The 22,495-nt window shown below is 35.2% G+C and overlaps 1 protein-coding gene across 2 annotated transcripts in view; it reads right to left on the reverse strand.

Annotated features, from left to right (window-relative positions):
• LOC143229298 (lysyl oxidase homolog 2-like) overlaps positions 1 to 18,604 on the reverse strand; it is a 33,902-nt gene extending 15,298 nt beyond the window's left edge. For both annotated transcript variants that reach the window (XM_076461432.1, XM_076461431.1), the window contains exons 1-4: positions 17,893 to 18,604; positions 3,891 to 4,090; positions 1,607 to 1,786; positions 76 to 232 (exon numbers count right to left, since the gene is read on the reverse strand). In XM_076461432.1, the coding sequence (XP_076317547.1) occupies positions 76 to 232; positions 1,607 to 1,786; positions 3,891 to 4,090; positions 17,893 to 18,265 (910 nt within the window). In that variant the 5' untranslated portion in view covers positions 18,266 to 18,604. The remainder of the gene's footprint in view (positions 1 to 75; positions 233 to 1,606; positions 1,787 to 3,890; positions 4,091 to 17,892) is intronic.
• Between the last annotated feature and the right edge of the window lie 3,891 nt (positions 18,605 to 22,495).

The following is a 22,495-nucleotide window of genomic DNA, read 5'->3' on the forward strand; positions in this document are numbered from 1 at the left end:
AGATATTGTAGATACTAGATATTATAAAGTAAACATGAAGATTATTTCTGTTGCATAAATCAGGCAAATGTTTACCTTTTGCACAAATAACGCCAGCAATGTTTCCATCTCTTCCAGGACAATCGACTTTCCCAACACTGTCATGGCGACAATATGCAATGGACTTTTCATTTCCCGTACACTTTACACCACTCAAGATCATTTTCTCTTGCTGGCCCCCAAAGTAGGAATCCTAGAAGATAAGAATGACATACATATTACTTTTCTATCTCTGCTACGTATGTAATTTTTTCATGGTGTAAAGCAACTTAAGAATTCTCCAGTGTTTATAGCCCAAAATCATAGCCTATGAAAGAAAGATTGGGAGTAATATAGCAACCTATTACCATATCAGACACTTACTCTCTGAACCGACATGGTAGCACTGAATAAATTGAGTGGGAGTGAGTGTGGATCTTCTCTAAATAAAGTTGTAACATTGAACGAATGAGCTAGAATATAAAACTATCATGACTAGAAAACTCCAAATTTATTGGCCTTGTACTCTTAAAGACCTGTTTTCTATCAGTTTTGTGTATGCCACCGACACCTTTGGCCAAGATGCAGCCTAAACTTGTAATTATCTCATCATGTTTTCTGTAGATCTTTTATGACACTTTTAGTTCTAACGCTTTTCTCCTCTCCAACGTAGAGCAAACTATCGTTGGTTGTTATCCAGTCGGTTCGAATTTTAAAATTAGTCAATAACACAAAAAAGTTTCATTTCGCATAATGAAAACATATTTGATGGAACCAATCCACGGTCAGCACTAAAAATAATGGTTTTACGTCCACTTCGGAATCATTTTCAGTAAAAACATAAAATCATTGTGCAAATTCGAATGTTATCTGCACTATTTATTGATTTCAAACCTTTTACAAAACTGTCAGAATACAATACGAAAGAAATCTAATTTGGATTCCTTAGTAAGAGCATATATCTTAGATGTCTATTTCAGCCCTAACTATCTGTTTTCAGAAACAGTTTTTGAGCATCTTCCACCTTCATCTAAACTTTTTCGTGGTAGCGCGTGCCTTACTTTCTCAAGATTCTATTTACTCAAGGTTGTTAGCAAGATCTGTAATCGATCGTCATATGTCTCGCAAAGAACAAACATTGAGATACGTAACATCACCTTTGAAATTCTTATTTTAACTACCAGTGTCAGTTTCACCAATCCTCTTGAGAGCTCTACATAAAACCTCTAATGAAATATGAAGTATTCTGAGCCAACTTTCCATAACGCATGTCAGTCTCTGAATCTGCACTGTGTATTGTCCGTATATAAACTTTATATTGTTGTATCACTTTCTGAGTGTTTGATTTGCAATAAGTCACAACGTAAGCTATTAACCACCAAGTTTACTCTGATTTAATGTATTTTCACATGGTAAAAAGATAGTACTACCACAACATATGTATTTTATAATTTTCCCAACATTGTCACGATAAGGATATACAAGAATCTTTCTGTTTCCTGTACTCTTTAAGCCACTCAAAATTAATTTGTCTTCCTATATATAAATATATCTAGTAGAGCTAACATGCAGCATTTTACGCATTTACCTGAAGGGCTTCTTGTGCATATCCTTGTCCTAGTTGTTTGCAAACAACGTTCGCCTCTAGAATTTCCCAACCATCACCACACACTGTTCCCCATCCGAAATCTGGAACGTACACCTCCAAACGTCCTTCAGAAGACGAGCGCCCTCCAGCGAGCCGGATAAGAAGATTACGTGGGTCAAGCTGAAAAAAAAAAGCATTACTTATTTCGGTACAAGAAGAGTGCTACGAGAACACAAGGAATTACAAGATATTTTCAGTACTACGAAAACACTAGAAACTACAAGGTCTTCTCAGCACCAGGGCAACAATAGGAACTACAAGATTTTCTCAATACCACGAGAACACTGGGAACTATAGGATCTTCTCAGTATTACGAGAACATTAGCAGAATCTTCTCAATACCACGAGAACACTGGGAACTACAGGATCTTCTCAGTATTACGAGAACATTAGCAGGATCTTCTCAATACCAAAAGAACACTGGGAACTAAAGAATCTTCTCAGAACCACGAGAAGATTAGAAACCGTAGGATCTTGATACCACGAGAATACTAAAAACTATCGGATCTTCTCAGTGCTACAAGAACAATAGGAACTACAGGAACTTCTCAGTACTATGAGACACTGGGAACTACAGGAGCTTAGTACTACTAGAACACTGGGAACTACAGGATCTTCTCAGTATCACGAGAATATTAAGAATTACAAGATTTTTTCAGTAGTACGAGAACACTGGAAACTATAGGATCTTCTCAGTACCACAAGAACACTAGGAACTACAGGATCTCTTCAATACTATGAGAACAATAAGAACTATAGGATGTCCTCAATACTACGACAACAATAGGAACTATAGGATCTTCCTAGTACTTTGAGAATGTGACTACAGGAACTTGTCGGTATTATGAGAACACTAGGAACTATAAGATCTCTCCAATACTACGAGAACATTTAGAACTACACGATCTTCCAAGTACTACGAGAACACAAGGAACTACAGAGTCTTTTCAGTAATACGATAATACTGGGAGCTACAAGGTCTTCTCAGAATTACGAGAACACTAAGAACTACAGGAACTTCTTAGTACTATAAGAACACTAGGAACTAAAAGATCTTCTCAGTACTACTAGAATACTAGGAACTACAGGATCTTTCGAACAATATCATGCATAGACCAAGTTTGAACAATTTACCTTCCCACTTTTAATACGTGAGTGATTGGGTGAACGTGTGTCAAAAGATTTTAAACGAATAATTTAAAAATTTACCAGAGGTTCAAAGTTATATCACAAAAAATGAAACAGGGACCGACACAAGACCATTTATTGTGAACATTCTTGTTATTATGACTCGGACTGGCCAAGTGGTTAGGGCGCTTTATTCGTAATCTACGGGCCGCGGGTTTGAATCGCATCACAACATGTTTGCTCGCTCTTTCAGCAGTGTGTGCGTTATAATGTGCGGTCAGTCCCACTATTCGTTGGAAAAAGAATAGCCCAAGAGTTTGTGGTGGATATTGATGACTAGCTGCATTCTTTCTAGTCTTTTAACAGCTACATTAGGCACTGCTAACGCAAATAGCCCTCGTGTAGCTTTCCGCGAAAATGCAAAACAAACAAAACCTGCTTATTATACTATTTATTCAAAGACAATACAGAGTCAATGAAAACTGTTCAAGAAGTGTCATCATTACACATGGGAACTATTAATGAACTTGAAATGTTAGAAAGTAATTTTAAATATTTCAAATGAATATACAAAGATTGTTTGTTTATTTGTTTGTTGAATTTCGCGCAAAGCTACACGGAGGCTATCTGGGTTAATCATCCCCAATATAGCAGTGTGAGATTAGATGGAAGGCAACTAGTCACCATAACCCACCGCCAACTCTAGGGCTACTCTTTTTACCAAGGAATAGTGGAATTGACCGTCCGTCACATTATAATAACCCAATGCTGAAAGGACGAGCATGTTTGGTGTAACGAGGATTCGAACCCAAATCATCTGGCCATGCTTAGCTGAATATACAAAGAAGTTAATAAATTATTTCTTAAATACGGCAGATGAATAATGTGCAATTAAACATTTAATGTTAATTATTTTAATTTTTGCACGCTTACTTGCTTCTTATATTTACTTATTTATACACAGCAAGGAATTATAACTTTCTAATGGAGTAGAACATCACATGTGTTGAAATAATATTAACAGTTTACTATGCGATTCGATACTTTTTCTTTTAACACCTTCTGGTCTATATCTGCGTTATGTCAATCAAATTACCTTTCTTGGCCTGGTTTGGATTGGCGCTTGGTTGTAGAAATAGTTTGCCGAAGACTCAACAGATGGGAGATATCTTTCTTGGCAAACGACGCCAGCGGCCTCTTTGCTATTACAATCTGTTAACCCCCAGCCATCAAATGGACATTCATCTAGTCTCTTTTCATGCCCAAAACAGAATAAGTTGTCCATCCATATTGTAGCTAGAATATGTGGAAACATTGTCAGAAGTCAATCTCAAATATATTTCACTTCTCTGACGAAAAATGGCTCGTATTTTATGTTCCATGCACGCCAACCCAGTTATTTAAAGTTAGTAATAACTTGAAATAAATAAAAAATCAAAAAAATATTTTCTTCTATCAGACCAAACAAAAAGAAGGATTTTGGTTATTAATATAAAACTTCTACATATTTGTAAATAAAAGTTTGAAACATTTTGACACTACAGATAAACTAATGTTTCAATATTTGAAAGTTTTGTATAATGTGGTTGAATTAAGATAAAACATTCATCACAATATGAAATACATAAATATATTTACTTACTTAACACAATAATTGCTCAGTCATATTTTTGCACAGCCATCCAGTTCTTTGTATAAACAGACTTATCATGCAATGTGTTAAATTACTGTTTGTTTGTTTGTTTGTTTGGGAATTTCGCACAAAGCTACTCGAGGGCTATCTGTGCTAGCCGTCCCTAATTTAGCAGTGTAAGACTAGAGGGAAGGCAGCTAGTCATCACCACCCACCGCCAACTCTTGGGCTACTCTTTTACCAGTTAAATTACTGTTTGAATCCTATAAACGCTGATATGTAATTATATCTTATAATGCGAGGCACGGCAAGGTGGTTAGGGCGCTCCATTAATGATCTGAGTGTTGCAGGTGGTTCGAATCCTAATTCATTAATTATGGTGGCTTTTTCAGCCGTGGGTAAGTTATATAGTGACGGTCTATTCTACTATTCTTTAGTAAAATAGTCCAAGAGCTTGCGGTGGGTGATGATGACTAACAGCTTTCTCTCTAGTCTTACTCTACTAAATTAGAGACGGTTAGCGCAGATAGCCCTCGTGTAGTCTTGCGTCAAATTCAAAACAAAAAACAAATTATAATATGCAAAACAACGAATAAGAATGATCTCTCCAAGTTTAAAAGCGGATTGATATAAATAGATTTTTTTGAATTTCGCGATAAGCTACTTGAGGGCTTTATGCGCTAGCCGTCCCTAATTTAGCAGCGTAAGACTAGAAGGAAGGCAACTAGTCATCATAACCCACCGCCAACTCTTGGGCTGTTCTTTTATCAACGATTAGTGGGACTGATTGCACATTATAACGCCCCCAAAACTAAAAGGGCGAGTATGTTTGGTGCTACGAGGATTCGAACCCATATTAACTGGCCATGCCGGACTAACTGGCCATGCCGGACGAGATAAATGGAACGTCTGACATATGGGTGTCGTTGTCAAGTACCGTTTCTTTCACCTGCTATCAGCTTAGGGCCCCCAAATATTTTCTGTCGATCCTTTTATTTATCATTTTTAAACTAAACTAAGATTTAAAGGTCCACAGGAAATCTAGTGCCAGACTTCGTTGAAAAATAAACAAGCGATAAAATATGTCCCAATTGACCAAATCCCTTAAATGGAATATTTCTAACAGTAACACGTAAAGAATTTTATAAAAATGGCTTATTACAATCAATAATCACCTTTCAAACTACTTTAGTAAGATGCCAACAAAAAGCACGACTCCAGCGATGCTTAGATTGCAAACTGTGGAAAAAGATCATTAGAAGCATAGGAGTAATCTAATAAAGAGGTGTTTCCCCTTTCAGCTGAATATAAAAACAAGTTACAATTTTGTTTCAACATACAGTGATATGGAAAATGTTACTTAGCAATAATTAGAACATCTTATTCTTTTAGAAAGGTAAAATTATATACAATCACAGTGTGCTTGAACGTCATCGCTAAACAGGTCCACTCCGAAAGCTGTATTTCTATCTTGATGAATAAAAACTCTCTTTTTAAAACAATCTTACAAGAATCTACTGTATACTTGTAAGGTTCGAACTTAGTTCAAAAAGCTTGTTAGTAATTTCAGCCATCTTCCTCAGCCACCAAAATCACTGTCCACAGGTCCACTCCGAAAGCTGTATTTCTATCTTGATGAATAAAAACTCTCTTTTTAAAACAATCTTACAAGAATCTACTGTATACTTGTAAGGTTCGAACTTAGTTCAAAAAGCTTGTTAGTAATTTCAGCCATCTTCCTCAGCCACCAAAATCACTGTATCATGGTCTCGTTGAACATGAAATTAAACATAGTATTCAAATGTAATTGTTTTCCAACATGTCTAGATAAACTATACGAACCTCATTTCTCGATGAATAAACTGTAATTTTGGTTAATACTAATTAACCAACAGATAGTTATGCTCGCAGATAAGAGATGATATTGAATCAAGTTGTTGAAAACGAGCTAAAAGGTTTATAGGAGGAATCAAACAACAGACGAAATCAGTTGTGCAAGAGGAAGATATAACTATTAATAGAAACTAACTTGTGAATTGAGCTAAATAAAATAAATCTGTAAAAGAGCATATTGATTGGTTAGCTTTATGCTCTGAGAACGTATATTATGCAATTCGCTTTCATTATGGAAATTAGTACAAGTTTATTTGTTTGTAAATAAACTCAAAGCTATACAATGAGATACCTGTGCTATGCTCACAGTATCGAAACCAGGTTACTAGCGTTATAACTCTGCAGTCTTACTGCTATACCATCCGAGAACAACAGGACAAGAAGTGAAACAAAAAACAAAATACGTAATTTGCCAGCAAAACACCAGGTTCGTAGTTTGACCAAAAAGCACAGGGGATCTAGCAAGTAATTCGTCTTTCTGTATGTTGTGAATATTGTATGAAAATATAAATATCAGTCCACAAAATGGCCAATATTCACTACTAAACCTTTAAACCTGGAGAAATGTTTCAAGCTGTCTACAACATGACGAAAACAAAAATATTGCATAGCTTAAAATATTTAATTGCTACTATTTCTAGAGAAAGTAGGCTTATGGAGGAAAGTACTGTGCTATAATTAAACAAGATAACTTTCAGAATCTTGTAAGTATAACGTCCAGTTTAGCCTAGGAAATATAAACCAGATGAGAGATGTTATAATCTGATATTAGGTGAAAGTCATAATACTATATATTCCGGTCAGTGTATTTGGTGAAGCATAGCAGTCCAATTGATACTGAATCCTGAAGTAGAGTTATAGCGATATTTAACCTTACCTAATACATATCTATCTTATAAAATGCAAATACTTCTTTTGCATTTTACTCAGTATAAGTACTTGCTTTCTGTTGGTACTTATTGAATATGTAATAAAATCTAGTAAATTAAAACGTCTCCCTTGTCTTTAAGATTTACAAGTACAGTTTTCTAATTGGCTTTATATTTTAATATTGATATGGTTTATTATCGAAGTGACTACAAAAAACAGCTGATAGAGTTAGTGTTGTGGAATCTTGGATAGCTTACAACGAATTCTACTAAAGCACTATACAAAGTTTCGAAAATTCCACGAGACAGGGCTATAGCTGAAATATCCATGTGTTCAATTGACTGTTAGATGTTAAACATAAAGCTACACACTTGTCAACCTTTGCTCTGCCCACAATGGTTATCGAAATCCAGTGATTATTGTTTCAAAGCTCTTGTTAATTCAAATCTTGGTTACTTTAGACAGTTATTTTATTTATTTATGTTAAATAAGTCAATTATTGCAAGAGGTTATGATAAGCAAGAAACTTGCTACAATCTTACTTCGCGTAATAAATAAACAAAAACAAAATAAATAAAGAACTTTCTGAGAACTTTTTATACCAGCTTTGTGGCCTTGCACACCACAACTGGTGAATCACATCAAAGTAAACTTTTAAATAATATGTAAAATGGCCACTCGCCAACATTTTGGCACCCATCATCCATAACTAATGAATGACTGTCACTCTTAAAATTCACCCATCTCTCAAAGTACAGAAAACAATTTGCGATATTGCACGAACTCAAACCTGGCTCCTAATTCTATCATAGGGACAACACTCAACAAACCAAAAAGGTACCGTTTGGTCTCTCATTCTGGTGATGTTTATGTTGCATTTGTGTGTACGAATAATTTCATGGCCTTGCGTATAATTTATCATTCGATATTATATAGCGGACCAACTGTTTAATGGTTATATAATAATTTCAATAATATAATACATAATCTCACCAAATTAATCTATGCTACTAAATAGTGAGCTAAAATGCACCTAAAACCACGTAAATTTTATATACACACTGCTGTTATGAGAAAATTAACTGTATTTCTTTGCGTTGCTTACCCAAGCTGTGCTGATGAGCCTTGAATAAGCAAGGCCACAGTCCACAGCACATGAAATAACGTTTTAAGCTTCTACGTCACAGAATCTGTTTTCAGTTTTACCTTTGGTGAAAGGCAGAATCTGTAGTATAATCATCGAAAGGTAATCCATTGCTGAATATATCTACAGGTTGATTAGTTTAGTGCATGGAGTATGAAATTATTACTGAAGTATTGTGAAATAGAACTATAAAAGTTTTCTTCAAAAATATTTACCAAGTTAAAACAAAAATTCATTTTCTTGAGATTGATTTACTTGAGATTACTTGATTTTGATTACTTCTAGTTTGATAAGAATGACTAGTGTTATAATTTGTTTATTTGAAGTTAAACACAAAGCTATCAAATGAGGCACCTGTACTCTGCCCATCATGCGGTATCAAAACCCGGTTTCTGACGTTTTAAGCCTGTAGGCATACATACCGCTGTGCCAATGGAGGGCGACTAGTACTATGAAGAAATATTTATATGCCTAATGATTGCAACTAAATTCATTTTCTTCAGTTATAATACAAAGTAAATCACGAATAGGTTAAGTTTTAGAAATCAAGCTAGGGTAAGACATTATTGAGATAAATGTATAATGTTTTATTTTAGAAACTAGACAAAGCTATCATTAGTCAAGTATAAATTCGATGAGTCATTGGAGATGAGTAATTTCGAATAAGAAAGAGAAGATTTTAAAGGCACAACCAAACGTAAGCTAAAATCCTTATATTTGTTACTGAGTGGTAGGAAAAATGTGATAATTCACAATAAGATACAAATGGTTTATTTTCGATATAACTTTGGGATATTTTGTAATATTGAGAATAAAATCTTTACCTTAATATAAACTCATTGTTTGCAAACCAATTTTGAGTTTCAACCACAGACAGTTTTACTCTTAGAAAAACAGAATTGAGTAAAGAAAGACAGTGTACGTTCACAAACATTTCACTTATTAATGACCGTGGTATCGCCAGTAAAGAAATCACAACTGAACTTTTGTGAAACGTACAACTGTTTTCGTTTCTTTCTCAATTCTGTAATAATGGAGTTTCCCAAAGCACCGACGTTTTTAAGTATCGCTTATCTTAGAACAAATTGTATGCATATGTTGATATTTCCCGTTTTTGAGGTTTAGACTAATTCTATAAACATCATTAAGTTCTGTTACTATTCACAATATATGAGCTTCATAAATCTGCATTGGTCTAAAAAAATAAACATACCACCACATTCAGAGTTAAACAACATAAAAGCATATTTATTCACGTATAACAACAGTTAGAAATCAATTCGACAGTTGCCAAAAGTTACAAAATGCGTGCCTGGCCATGAGTTAGCACTAATGTTAATTAATAATCTAGTATAAATATCAATATTATTTCAAATAATGGAAGCAAGAAAATGATCAGAAAGAAAAACTTAATTCCAAAAATTAAATTACAGCAACACAAAAATACCTTTCAATATTAATAACAGTATCGAGCAATAATTCACTAGCTGCAACGTTCACTATCTCGTGACTCTCTCTTTTAGTGAGCCATCTGACAGAACATTTATTCACTGAGTTGATCACGAGAGAACATCTCATATGATCATATATTTAGGCAATTTTATGCTACATGAATAGTATCTTCATGTCACCACTAGGAAAGCTGGTGTCAGCTTCATCATACATACGTATTTACTCAAAATACAAGTCATTAGCTAGTAGGTTAGTTAGCGTTTTAATGCAACTAAAAATTCATAGATAAGCTAACTGGTAGAAAAAAAAAGTGAATGTACGATAAGCCCAACCATAACCATAAAAGAATAGAAATTCCTATCTCACAAACGATATAAAACTCAGAGGCTTTTGTATACCTAGATACTTAAGATAACTAAAGAACCTACCAGTTTATTAAAGAAATGATAACAAATGACGTCAACGATCTTATTTTATATTTTTACAGAATTACAAATGAAATATTTATCAAATCTAATTACAACAAGTTCTAAGTTGCGAAAAACAAATCACTCAACAAGACTATATGCCACAAAGCCAATCACAAGGTCATCTTCTTCGACTGTTCCGTATGCTTATTTTAATGCTTAAAAAATAACCTTATAATTACTCATATCCACTGAATAAGAGAATTTCTTGAAAGAGTATCAGTGAAATACTGGGAATCCATTTTAAATTACATCGAGAGAAGCGCTCATAAAAAACATGAGAGTATGCTGAAAAAAAACTTCAGAAGGAACATTTGCGGAGGTGTACTAGACAACCAAATACAACGTTTAGGGTTTATGGTTGTGTAACGTACATGCATTTCACTTGGCTTAGAAAATGGTAAAATGTAACGAAAATGTTATTTTTTAGTTAAATATTTTAATTGTGGTGTCTTACAAGGTAATTTCATGCTTTGATAAGAAATTACGGTTAGTGTTTAACAACGAAATTGTTGATATTATGCTATTACATTCCCTACTACATCAAAGGATGCTTAATACAGCATATATCAAGGTATAACTACTGTCATACCAGTATAACCGAGGGTTTTAAATGAAATTAAAAATATTGTAGCATTAACACTAGTACGAGAAGTTTCTGGATCCATCAGTAATGTGGAAAGTTTCTGGATGTTCTACTAATGCTGGGCATTTCTAACTTGGGAAGTAGCGTGACAAAATGGTTGATATGGAGTTATCAGTAATGCGGGGGTTTCTGGGAGCAGTAATGATTTGGGTTGGTTTGTTTTGAATTTCGCGCAAAGCTACGCTAGCCGTTCCTAATTTAGCAGTGTAAGACTAGAAAGAAGACAGCTAGTCATCATCACCCACCGCCAGCTCTTTGGCTACTCAATCAACGAATAGTGGGATTGAGAGTCACATTATAACGTTCCCATGGCTGAAAGGACAAACATGTTTGGTGTGACGGTGATTCGGACCCACGACCCTCAGATTACGAGTCGAGTGCCTTAATCACCTGGTCATGCCAGGCCGAGCAGTAATGCGAAAGGAAATGTTCTATATATATACTCTTCAAAACAAGAAACGCAAAAGGGTTATTTTTGTTATTTTAAAGAGAAATATATGTAATAACGTTACAAGCTCAGAATATGTGGTGTTACACGTGTTAAGGCACTGATTGTCAGACCAAAATGACAATAAAAGTTGTGCACTTTGAAAACGGAGGAAAACATCGGATTTTTCGCCAAAACGCATGCGTTTCCAATAAATTTGTTTGAGAGATCTGCATGTTCTGCAAGTGCAACATGTGCAAAATCCCTATAAAAGTGACGGGTTCTCGGTTTCCATAGCTCAGTGTTAAGCCACCGACACGCAATACAGTTACGCCAAGACTAACTGAAGCACAACGCAACAACGCTATTGGCCGATTGGAAGCAGGCGAATCTCGATCATATGTTGCCAGAGCTGTGAATGTCCACCCAAGCACCATCACATGGCTATGGAATCGTCACCAACAACATGGATCAACTCGTGACCGTCCACGATCTGGCAGACCTCGTGTGACCACGCCTGCACAAGATCGCAACATCCGGTTACGTCACCTTCGGGATAGGACCACCACTGCGACGTCTACTGCCTCAACCATACCAGGGCTGCATAGGATTTCCGATCAGACCGTACGCAACCGTCTACGAGATACAGGAATCCGACCTCGACTTCCAGTCAGAGGCGTCATCCTCACCCAGCAACATCGTCAAGCACGGCTGCAGTGGACTCGGGCACATCGGGTATGGCCTCATCGACGATGGAGGCATGTTTGGTTCATCAATGAATCACGTTTTATGCTTCGTAGGCAGGATGGAAGGACCCGTGTTTACCGTCGCCGAGGTGAACGCTTTGCAGCAAACTGTGTGCAGGATGTTGACATATTTGGTGGTAGCAGCGTCATGATGTGGGCTGTCATCGCCTACAATGCCAGAACAGACCTTTTGCACATTCGAGGGAATCTTACGGCTCAACGATACGTCGACGAGATTCTTAGGCCCCATGTGCAATCCATCATGGTGAACGTCAACGACGTTTTTCAACATGACAACGCCCGTCCTCACACAGCCCGACTCACCACTATCTTCTTGAGACACCACAACATCAACGTTCTTCCCTGGCCCTCCAGATCACCAGATTTAAACCCCATCGAACATCTTTAGGACGAGTTGGACCGACGTCTGCGACGGCAACAACCTCAACCGCAGACTCTACTTTGCAGGCTGAGTGGACAGCCATTTCACAGGATGTGATTCGTCATCTCATCGCTTCCATGGGCAGGAGATGCCAAGCAGTTATTGATGCTCACGGGGGGCATACTCGTTATTGACGTTGAGTGACGTTAAACTTCACCTAGTGAGCGTGGATTTCGCCTTTGCAGACTTTGGATGTTCAGCAGTGAATGTGCAAAGTTTCACACATGTCATACAGAACTACCCGGAATAAACTTGTTAACAATTTGTCTCATATTTTGCCTTTTGCGTTTCTTTTTTTGAAGAGTATAGTACCAAATCTTAAGAGCCTTTATTACTATTACTTTACCTAGATCGTTATAAAAGTGAGAACTTCTTCACGGAGCTTATAATCTAACGAGCAGACTAGTCAATGGAAGGATTAGCTGAATAGCACAAGTCAGAAAGTCACCCTGACTTAAAGAATAGATATTTGTTGGACACCTCATATTTGTTGAGAATTTTACCCTCTCTTTCTAAGTTTACAACGCTAAAATCAGGGGTTCGATTCCCCTCGGTGGGCTGAGCAGATACCCCTTTGTGGCTTTGCTATACGAAAAACACACAAACACACTTTCTAAGTAGGTGTTTTGTATCTTGTTTCCTGCCTACGTTCCAGTGCACACCCTACCTGTACGCGTTTGGTTGTCGAAAATGCCTACTGACTCAGTTGCTTTGGAAGTTTTAATCATAAGATACAAGTTTTCCTTATACAGTCACAATAACCACAGACGTATGACAAATAATATCAAGTCCAACTAATGACATCATTATTCAACAGCTTACCCTGATTTTTAAGATTAATTTCTGAGAAAACGTAAAGTGTCAATCGTGTTGTTATATCCGTTAGTTATTTAACTCGATTGTTTATGTGTGTTTTTTTCTTATAGCAAAGCCACATTAGGCTATCTGCTGAGCCCACCAGCCCTCGTGTAGTTTTGCGCGAAATCCAAACCAAATCAAACTGAGCCCACCGAGGGGAGTCGAGCCCCTGATTTTAGCGTTATAAATTTGTAGATTTACCAAGGGGTAACTCGATTGTTAATGTTATAAATTCACAGACTTACTGCTATGCAGCTGGGAGGGGGAATAAAAACAAGAAAGGAAATATCTTTATTCCTTTATTTATTAAACAGTATAATAAATTATCTGTTTATTATTAAACAAAAAGTTACATAATCGGTTATGTGTGCTGTGGTTAACAAGGGTAGAGAAACTGAAATTTTAGTGTCTTAAGCCCTTTCACTGGGGGGCTGAACAAATGATTTCGAAAAACGAGCTCACTAATTTTTCCTTTAAGTGTGAAATATGTTCACATAAACCCAACAATAAGTCATCAATGGATTTTATAAGTATATCCAATTATAGCTCATCAATGGATTCTGTAAGTGTATCCAATTATAGCTCATCAATGGATTCTATAAGTGTATCCAATTATAGCTCATCAATGGATTTTATAAGTATATCCAATTATAGCTCATCAATGGATTCTGTAAGTGTATCCAATTATAACACATCAATGGATTCTATAAGTAAATATGTGTGTTGTAAATTATTCTTCAGATTTGCTTTCAAATGTTCCGAAGTAAATAAAATAGACACAAGAGAGAAAGAAAAATCAAAACGAACCACAAAACACATCCAAAATATTTAATTTATGTTTCAATTTCCTTTTGTTTTGCCAGATATTTTCCATCACGAAAAATGTACATGCGCAGTCTGTGTAACAAAGGCTAAAAAGGATTTTCGTTTCATTAAGTATAAAAAAACTGATTGTGTTGTCATTACTCTATACAGCGTCTTTAAAGTTTGTTATAAAGGTAGAACAATAAATTACTTACTTATTCACCATAGTCAAATATCTTTATATATGAATTACTCATTTTAGATTTTTTTTTCTTTTGCACACAAACAAGTACGTGGGCTGAACGTAGTCTAGTGATTAGTGTGTTGGAGTGTGAACCCGAGGGTCCATGGTTCATGTTACGTTGCCGAAAATTCACTCTTCACACTTTGTGGTTGAGGGTGTTTTATAAGAGTAACGGTCAAACTCTAAAATTCGGTCAGATGATAGTAGCTCAAGATTTGAAGGTTCCCTTCCCTCTAAGCTGTTGGTCAATTAAGGACGGCCATCGAGTACCTTTACACGAATACTCAAGCCAAAGAAATAAACAAACCATTAGGCTTTTATTCTTAACGACGGATCAGAAATAAGAATGTTATATATGTAAAAATGGCTGGTTAGGGTTGAGAAATTTTTTATGTAGAGGAGCGAACAACGTTTCGACCTTCTTCGGTCATCATCAAGTTCACAAAGAAAGAAACAGGTAACTGACCGATAGCTGACCACATGTTTGAAGGTGGTTGTGTAACTGAGTGTAGGAATGTAGAGGGTGTGCTCAGATGTTTGATTATTAATATAGGTATAAAGGTGTTCCTTTGTGTTGGTTTATTTTGGGCTTGAGTTGCTGCATAAGTAAGGCTTTTTTAATTTTGCGTTTGTTTGTTGGTTTCTTTATTTAGTATTTGGTGTTTTTTTATATGATTATATTGTGTATTTGATTCGAAAACGTGTGAAGGTGACCTTTTATGTTCTTTTAATCTGGTTTCCATTTTTCTACTTGTTTCTCTAAAATAGAAGTCGTGGCAGTTATCACATTGTATTTTATAAATAATGTTAATGTGGTGTTTGTCAGTGTAGTTTTTACATAGTATAGACCTCAGTTTTATGCCTGATTTTTGAATAAATTTGGTATTAACTGGAATGTTGGCAAAAAACTAGTAACAAAATATGATATTCCAGTTAATACCTATCACAGATAGGCGTACATTATTTCATAATTCTTAGCATCTGTACAGTGACGGGAGTTACTTACCATTAAAACTTTCTATTAGGTTCAATATTCATCATTCAATAAAAGTGCATAATAAAACCTATATTTTTAAGAAATAACTGGGAACAAGCGTTTCAATTCATGCAAATAAGTAATGAATTAGTATTTTGTTGCTATTTGACAAAATCAGGCTTCTGATATTAATATCGGCTGATATCCATCTGCTGCTAATTTTTCCCTAATATGATGAAGCCAGGTTCCTAATGTAAATATAAGTTAATATTGGTCAATATCTCTCTGCTACTTCTGTCAAAATACGATAGCGCCAAGCTCCATAATGGTTATAGTGTGACAGCAAATGAAAAAGTTAAACGGATATTTATTTCCCATCCTATACAGTTTTAACCCAGGGTAATATGAACTGTCATTTTGTTCTTCTCAATAATAGCCCACATGACTTCCAGACAGCTGGTGTTCTTAAAGCAGTTCTAAGTAGCAATATTTATTAAGCTTCACCTCTCTTTTACTGAGTTAGTGTCATGAAAATTACAGAATGATGAAAAAAGCGTCATGCTGAAAAGTGATGCCTAGTTACCCATATCATCAGCATCATCAGTTAACGTTTGCTTGTTGTAATCGGATGAGTTTGGAAAACAAGAAGAAATATGCTATCACTTTCTAAATATCCCTCGCAATAATATCCAAAGGTATTATGATAAAACCACTCTGAGAGATTGTTATAAGGACAAGTAAATGGGTTTTCAAAAGTTACACGTAAAATTAAGTCATGATCACAGCATTCTCAGCATCTTGATATCATATCCTTGCAAGAATATCCCAGTAAGTGATATAATCATTCTTAGACGATAATCTTTACGAAATATCAGGAATATGATTTATTTTCTTTGACAATTGGGTATTTTTAATCGTTAATTTTCTGACTCTAACCCTAATACATAAAGTTTTAACTCAGCTATGTTTCGTTTGATTTTTATATATATATATATCAAGGATAAAGTCAAATAACCTTAAAATATCTGCATTGACTTCTGTTAAATAGTGACGTCAGAGTGACACAAAGGAACGATTATGAATTCATCATAATATTATTGTCTCATAACAAATTATTATTATACCCCTTCTGAAAACAAAGAACACGAAAGATGGACAAATTCCACCCTATTTTCGAAGACTCTAATTTGGATTTTAGCCTTGAAAATAAGGATCACATTAACTGCAAACATTATATTCGTAAAACGTTAACCTCTCTTACACGATTCAAAATTTGTTTTAGTACATTTATCATTCCTAAGCCTCATCCTCTGATCACATTTGCATAAAATGGTTTAGGTTTACGTAATGGTTTGTTTGTTTTTTTAATAGATATATGAAATAAAATTAAACATGTCAACATTTACAATGAGTTTCAAGAAAATGGCTTTTTCATAATTTTCTTTTAAACGAGAAACCTTCTTTGGCTGTAGTAACACTATTTTGACGAATTAACTTTAGCTCAATGGTTTCTTTGGGTTGTTTTTTTTCAATTTCGCACAAAGCTACTCGAGAGCTATCTGTGCTAGCCGTCCCTAATTTAGCAGTGTAAGACTAGAGAGAAGGCAACTAGTCATCACCACCCACCGCCAACTCTTGGGCTACTCTTTTACTAATGAATAGTGGGATTGACCGTCACATTATAACGCCCCAACGGCTAAAATGGGCGAGCATGTTTGGCGCGACAAAGATGTGAACCCGCGACCCTCAAATTACGAGTCGCTCGCCTTAACACGCTTGGCCATGCCGGGTAGCTCAATGGCATCAATGAAAATAGTTTCAAAAAGCTATTACTATAAAACTCCTTGAACGAAGATAGTTCCTGCAGCTAAAAACACAACATGAATAACTGTTCACTGTCCACCAGATTTTTATTTTTTAAAACCTAAAACAACACAACTTTCTGAATTACGAACTTTGATACTTGCTAGGCTGTTGCATGATGTCATTTCTGAGACTTTAAAATAATAGTATATGTTTTAATTTGTAATATTCTATTATTATTAAATATTTAATATTGCTTCTGTGATTTCCAAGAATTTGATTTTATTGTAATCAAAATTACTCCACCTTCAAACAAATAATATTGAAAATAACATTTTAATAGTTCAATGGATATTTGCATCAATCATAAGTATTTCTCTTCTATAAAGGGTATTTGTGTTATTTTAGTATCAATTTTTTTTCGATATCATTCAGATTTATTTGCATTTTTATTGCAGGATAATTTCTAAAATTACCTCTTGTTTGCACAAAAGCGCCATATTTTTATTTAAAGGTTTTTATCTACCTTACGTCCTTTATCTTATTATAAAATCTTGTAAGTTAGATTTTAAGGAAAGTCAAAGCAATCTTATTTATCAATCATTTCGATATTTTACAGTTGATGATAAAACATTATATATATATATATCGTTTAATAAATTTATTTCAGATAAAACTTATTGTCAAACTTACGTCGTGCATGACCATAGAGAGAGTCGGTGGTAGGCCTCTGAGCGGATGGATATCCTAGTTGACGACAAACGATATCCGCTTCTCGTTGGTCCCACTCATCGTCACAGATGGATCCCCACTCACCAAAATGGTAGATCTCCACGTTCCCTTGATTTGCTGTGCGGCCTCCCACCAAGCGGATCGAGCTCTCAGGTATTTCACGTGTACTACGGTGAAGTGTAGACTTTAGAGGTCTGTTCCAAGGAAGTTGACGTTCAGACGACCGAATTACTTTTTTGCCCTCTGCAATGGGCAATAGGTTCATCACGACGATGAACACTGCTATTAGAAGAATCACTTTAGTAAGACTGATCTTGGCTGACAAATTAGACATTGTTGATGAATATTTTATTGAAATCAACTGATTTTTGTTTCTTATATTTTAAAAAAACAACAACTATATTTGAACTTATAAATAGTGGTTCAGAAATACGCTTCAACAAAACAACTTAAGAACGAACGGACCAAACTAGGGGTTGTAGAATGTGAACAGTATTGAGAAGTTTATTAAACGACTTGCTGGAAAGGAAGGCTTAACTAATTATTTAACTGATTTTACTTGGTATCGCTTCTTCTTCTACTGTCCCTTTTACTAGAACTGAAGTATTATAACAATCAAGTCGTAAATACTCTTAAGATGTCCAATGATACGTTCCACTCGGGTTTTATTTGCATTCTGTTGATGCCACTCCCTCAAGCCTACTCCAGAAACTCCGTGTCCAATGTTTGTCACATCACGAGCCGAAGCATGATGACGTCAGGAAGAAGAGATGGAAAACTTAGCACGTGACGAGCATTCTGACGAACTATGTTGAATAACTTTTCTCCATGTTTCTTTGTTTTTCTTTTTTTTTACGTTCCGTTATGTAGGTCAATTAGATCTTTGATATTCAGATCAAGGCTTACCTATAATATCATTCTATAAACTCTTTCTTATGACAACATACAGTGAGAACACAATAAACCCGTTTTTACTGTACCAAATATTCTTCCAATTACATTATATCTTATAACTATAATATTCTTAAAAATAAAAATATACTTTCACATTGTTTGCAAGTAAACGTTCATTTCAGGTGGTTCTCGATAAATGATAAGTAAAAATAGGGCAAATATTTTCTTAGTGAGCACCTGTTGATCTCAGGCACTAAAACAAGGATTAATGGATATTTCAGAAATTTAAAGATTTTCATGGAAATTTTGTGTAGTGTGAGAATAGCATTTAGTATAATAAAAATATTGATATTTATTTTAAATAACAATTTGTGTGTGATGAAAGATCGAATTAATCTTTCAAATGATCTACAACACGGCGTACTTGCAGGTCTAACTACTTACTCGTATGATCTGCTCTACGTCTTTAGACTAATTGATATCATAGAGAAGTTAAAGGTCCAGTTGTGTAAACCATTCTAAACACTTATCATAATTAATAGCACAGAGCAAACTAGGGAGTCGAAAGTGTAATCCATAGTTAGTATAATAGAACAATCAAAAGAATCAACTGTTTAGTCCATTCTAAATATTTACCATTTAAAGTATCTACAATCTAAAGAGTCAATCATGAATATATTATAAGTACTTACCATAATAGATATCACAGAGAAACCTAAAGTTAACCATCTAATCCACTCTAACCACCATATTTGATATCACAGAACAGTCTAATGCATCACCTATGTAATCGATTCATAATACTTACTATAGTTGATACCACACAGAACAATACAGCAAGTTAACTTGCTCGATTACAAGCGTGAAATACAATATACAAGTGTAAATACTTGTCTTTTGTCCGGAGTATGAAATATAAAAAAATATGGAGTGGATGCTATGATAAATAACACAAACTCTAACGTTCACACAGTTTATTTATAACATTTTATTACAGTATTCATTATTACCTCACCAAACGTTTTATATAAGCTTTAAGAACTAACTATGTATATATTTTTAAAAACGTGTTATTCACTGCGAGATAGTTATCCGATCTCGACACCCAGCTCTTATTGTATTTTCACACTGTTTCATCTTATTTATTAATTGACTGTCATTCACCGTAATTGTCTTACGGGATGAATTTGTAAGGTCATATCAGTTTTGTGGTAGCCGATATAGTGTAAACTTCATCTGACTTTACGTGGTATTGCAATAATAGCGGCAAATATTTTCATTGGGTTATTCCATAGAAAGTGCTAGAGCACAACCTTGAGATACAAAGAACGTTTGTGTGCTCTTCCACAACACTGTGTGTATGTTGTGTTACATAAAATTTATTTATTTTTTGTTAGGTGTAAGAACATAGAGCCGTCTATGAATGTACTTAAGAATAACGTAAATATAATGTAAATATTTAGCTTCACTTTATAGTGTAAAGTGAAACATATATCATCACCGATCACGTTATTTGATGTTCCTGACAAAGCACGACAATAAAGTAAAGTTAAAACATACAAAAGGCGTATAAACATTAGTAAAATTACCATAAAATAATTTATCTTTTGAACACAGCTCGTGTAAACCACTATTTTAACTCTACCAATAGTTTTCAAGCGTGATGAATTAAGCACGACAGCTCTGTCACAAATATTAATAAAAAAAAAACTAAGTTGGTCTCAATCGTTTTATGAACACAGCAGACAAACAGCATCCATTAAATTTTTGCAGGATAAAAACATGCGGACCGTAATATCCATAACAAAATAAATCCCTGAAGCTGTGCAAGTCTTACACATGTTTTGTAAGACAGTAAATTGTACTTAAAGAACATGTAGTAACGTTTTTACTTCAAATTAAAACAAACTATTAGAGTTTGTGTATTATTTACTGTGTTAGTTTATTCAAAACACATTTTTTGTGGTTTCTTCTTTGCATTTTAATCGTAATCTCTCTACAAACTGAACACAAAACTTAGTATATTCTTTCGTGCGAGCCTCGCGTCTACGACTGAACGTGGGGTTTGGTTTTATTTGTTTTGAATTTCGCGCAAAGCTACATGAAAACTATCTGCGCTAGCCTCCCTAATTTAGCAGTGTAAGACAAGACAGCTACTCATTACCAACCACCGCCAACTCTCAGGCTACTCTTTTACTAACGAATAGTGGGATTGACCGTCACATTATAATGTCCCCATGGCTGAAAGAGGGAGCATATTGGGTACGACGGGGATTCAAACCCGCGACCCTCAGATTACGAATCGAATGCCTTAACCATCTGGCCTTGCCGGGCCGCAATCGTTATGAATTTTTAAATGTAGCATCGGTCCATTATTTATTTCTAGAAACACAGGGGTCCTAACAAGGTAAGATACAAGCTTTGAAAATGTTTTCTGTTTAATTCAACATAGATTACTTTATAACCATTGTGACTCATACAGACAACTTGTGTCATATTGAAATTTACTGTAGATCAAGTTGTCACGTACAACGTTCAAAACTAAAACCAGTACCTAACTAGTTCCCGACAAAGACAGCAGCTGCTTTCTCTATTTTTTAGCTCATTGAGTAGTAGTAACTGTTAAGATGTTACACAACTTATATTACGCTGTAGAGTTTATAACACCAAAAATGGCGAAGTGTCTGGTAGAGACTCGTGATATTTGAAACACCTGCCACACGTTCAACTAGTTTAGTACACGTTTTCGCTAAAAATATGAACAATCGCATTTGGGCTGCATATTATACATTGGAACTATTGTAGGCGAGTGACAAATCGCTTACTAATGAGTTAACTCCCTAGAAAAACATTTTCATAGATACACATTTCATTTTACTGGTGCTTTGTATGCATTCGTGAATTATGCCATTAATTATCACAAGGTTGTATTTTTCCAATTGACTGGTAGTGGCCTGTATAACCCCATTTACCACTTTATTTTGTTCACAAACACGGGTATAAAAACACACGTAGTGTAAATTTTGTCGGGTTTTGATCTTGTCTCTCTAGGTTTAAAAGTTTAGAATTAATACATAGAAGTTTCAAGTTCTGAGTTCCTGTTTCAAACGTGGGAACGTTTTGTTTTGAATTTCGCCCAAAATTACTCAAGGGCTATCCACGCTAACCGTCCCTAATTTAGCAGTGCAAGACTAGAAGGAAGGCAGCTTGTCATCACCTTCCACAGCAGACTTTTAGGCTACTCTTTTACCAGCGAATAGTGAGATTGATCGTCACTTATAACGCCCCCACGGATAAAAGGGCGAGTATGTTTGGTGTGACGGGGTTTCGAACCCATAACCCTCGGATTACCAGTCGAACGTCTTAACCTACCTGGCAAACGAGCTTTTGCCTGTAGTAATTCGTCTCTAGACGTTTGCTACTTCAGACAAGCATCCTGAATCAACAGCCAGGTTTAGTTTAGCTGAAACAGTTCCTTCTTTATAGCATTAAAGTTATCTGTTTCAAGATTTTGGAACTAATAATTACTAGCCTAGGGTTTAACAGACATTCAAACCTCAAACTAATTACACAGCGGCCTCTATAAACGAGAATGTTCCCCGCCTCAATTTGCTAAAAAATATTTTCATCAGTAGTTAATATTAACTCAAAGTTATCATTGCTTCCAGTT

Source organism: Tachypleus tridentatus, chromosome 10 (genome assembly GCF_004210375.1).
Source record: "Tachypleus tridentatus isolate NWPU-2018 chromosome 10, ASM421037v1, whole genome shotgun sequence".
Lineage (NCBI taxonomy): Eukaryota > Metazoa > Arthropoda > Merostomata > Xiphosura > Limulidae > Tachypleus > Tachypleus tridentatus.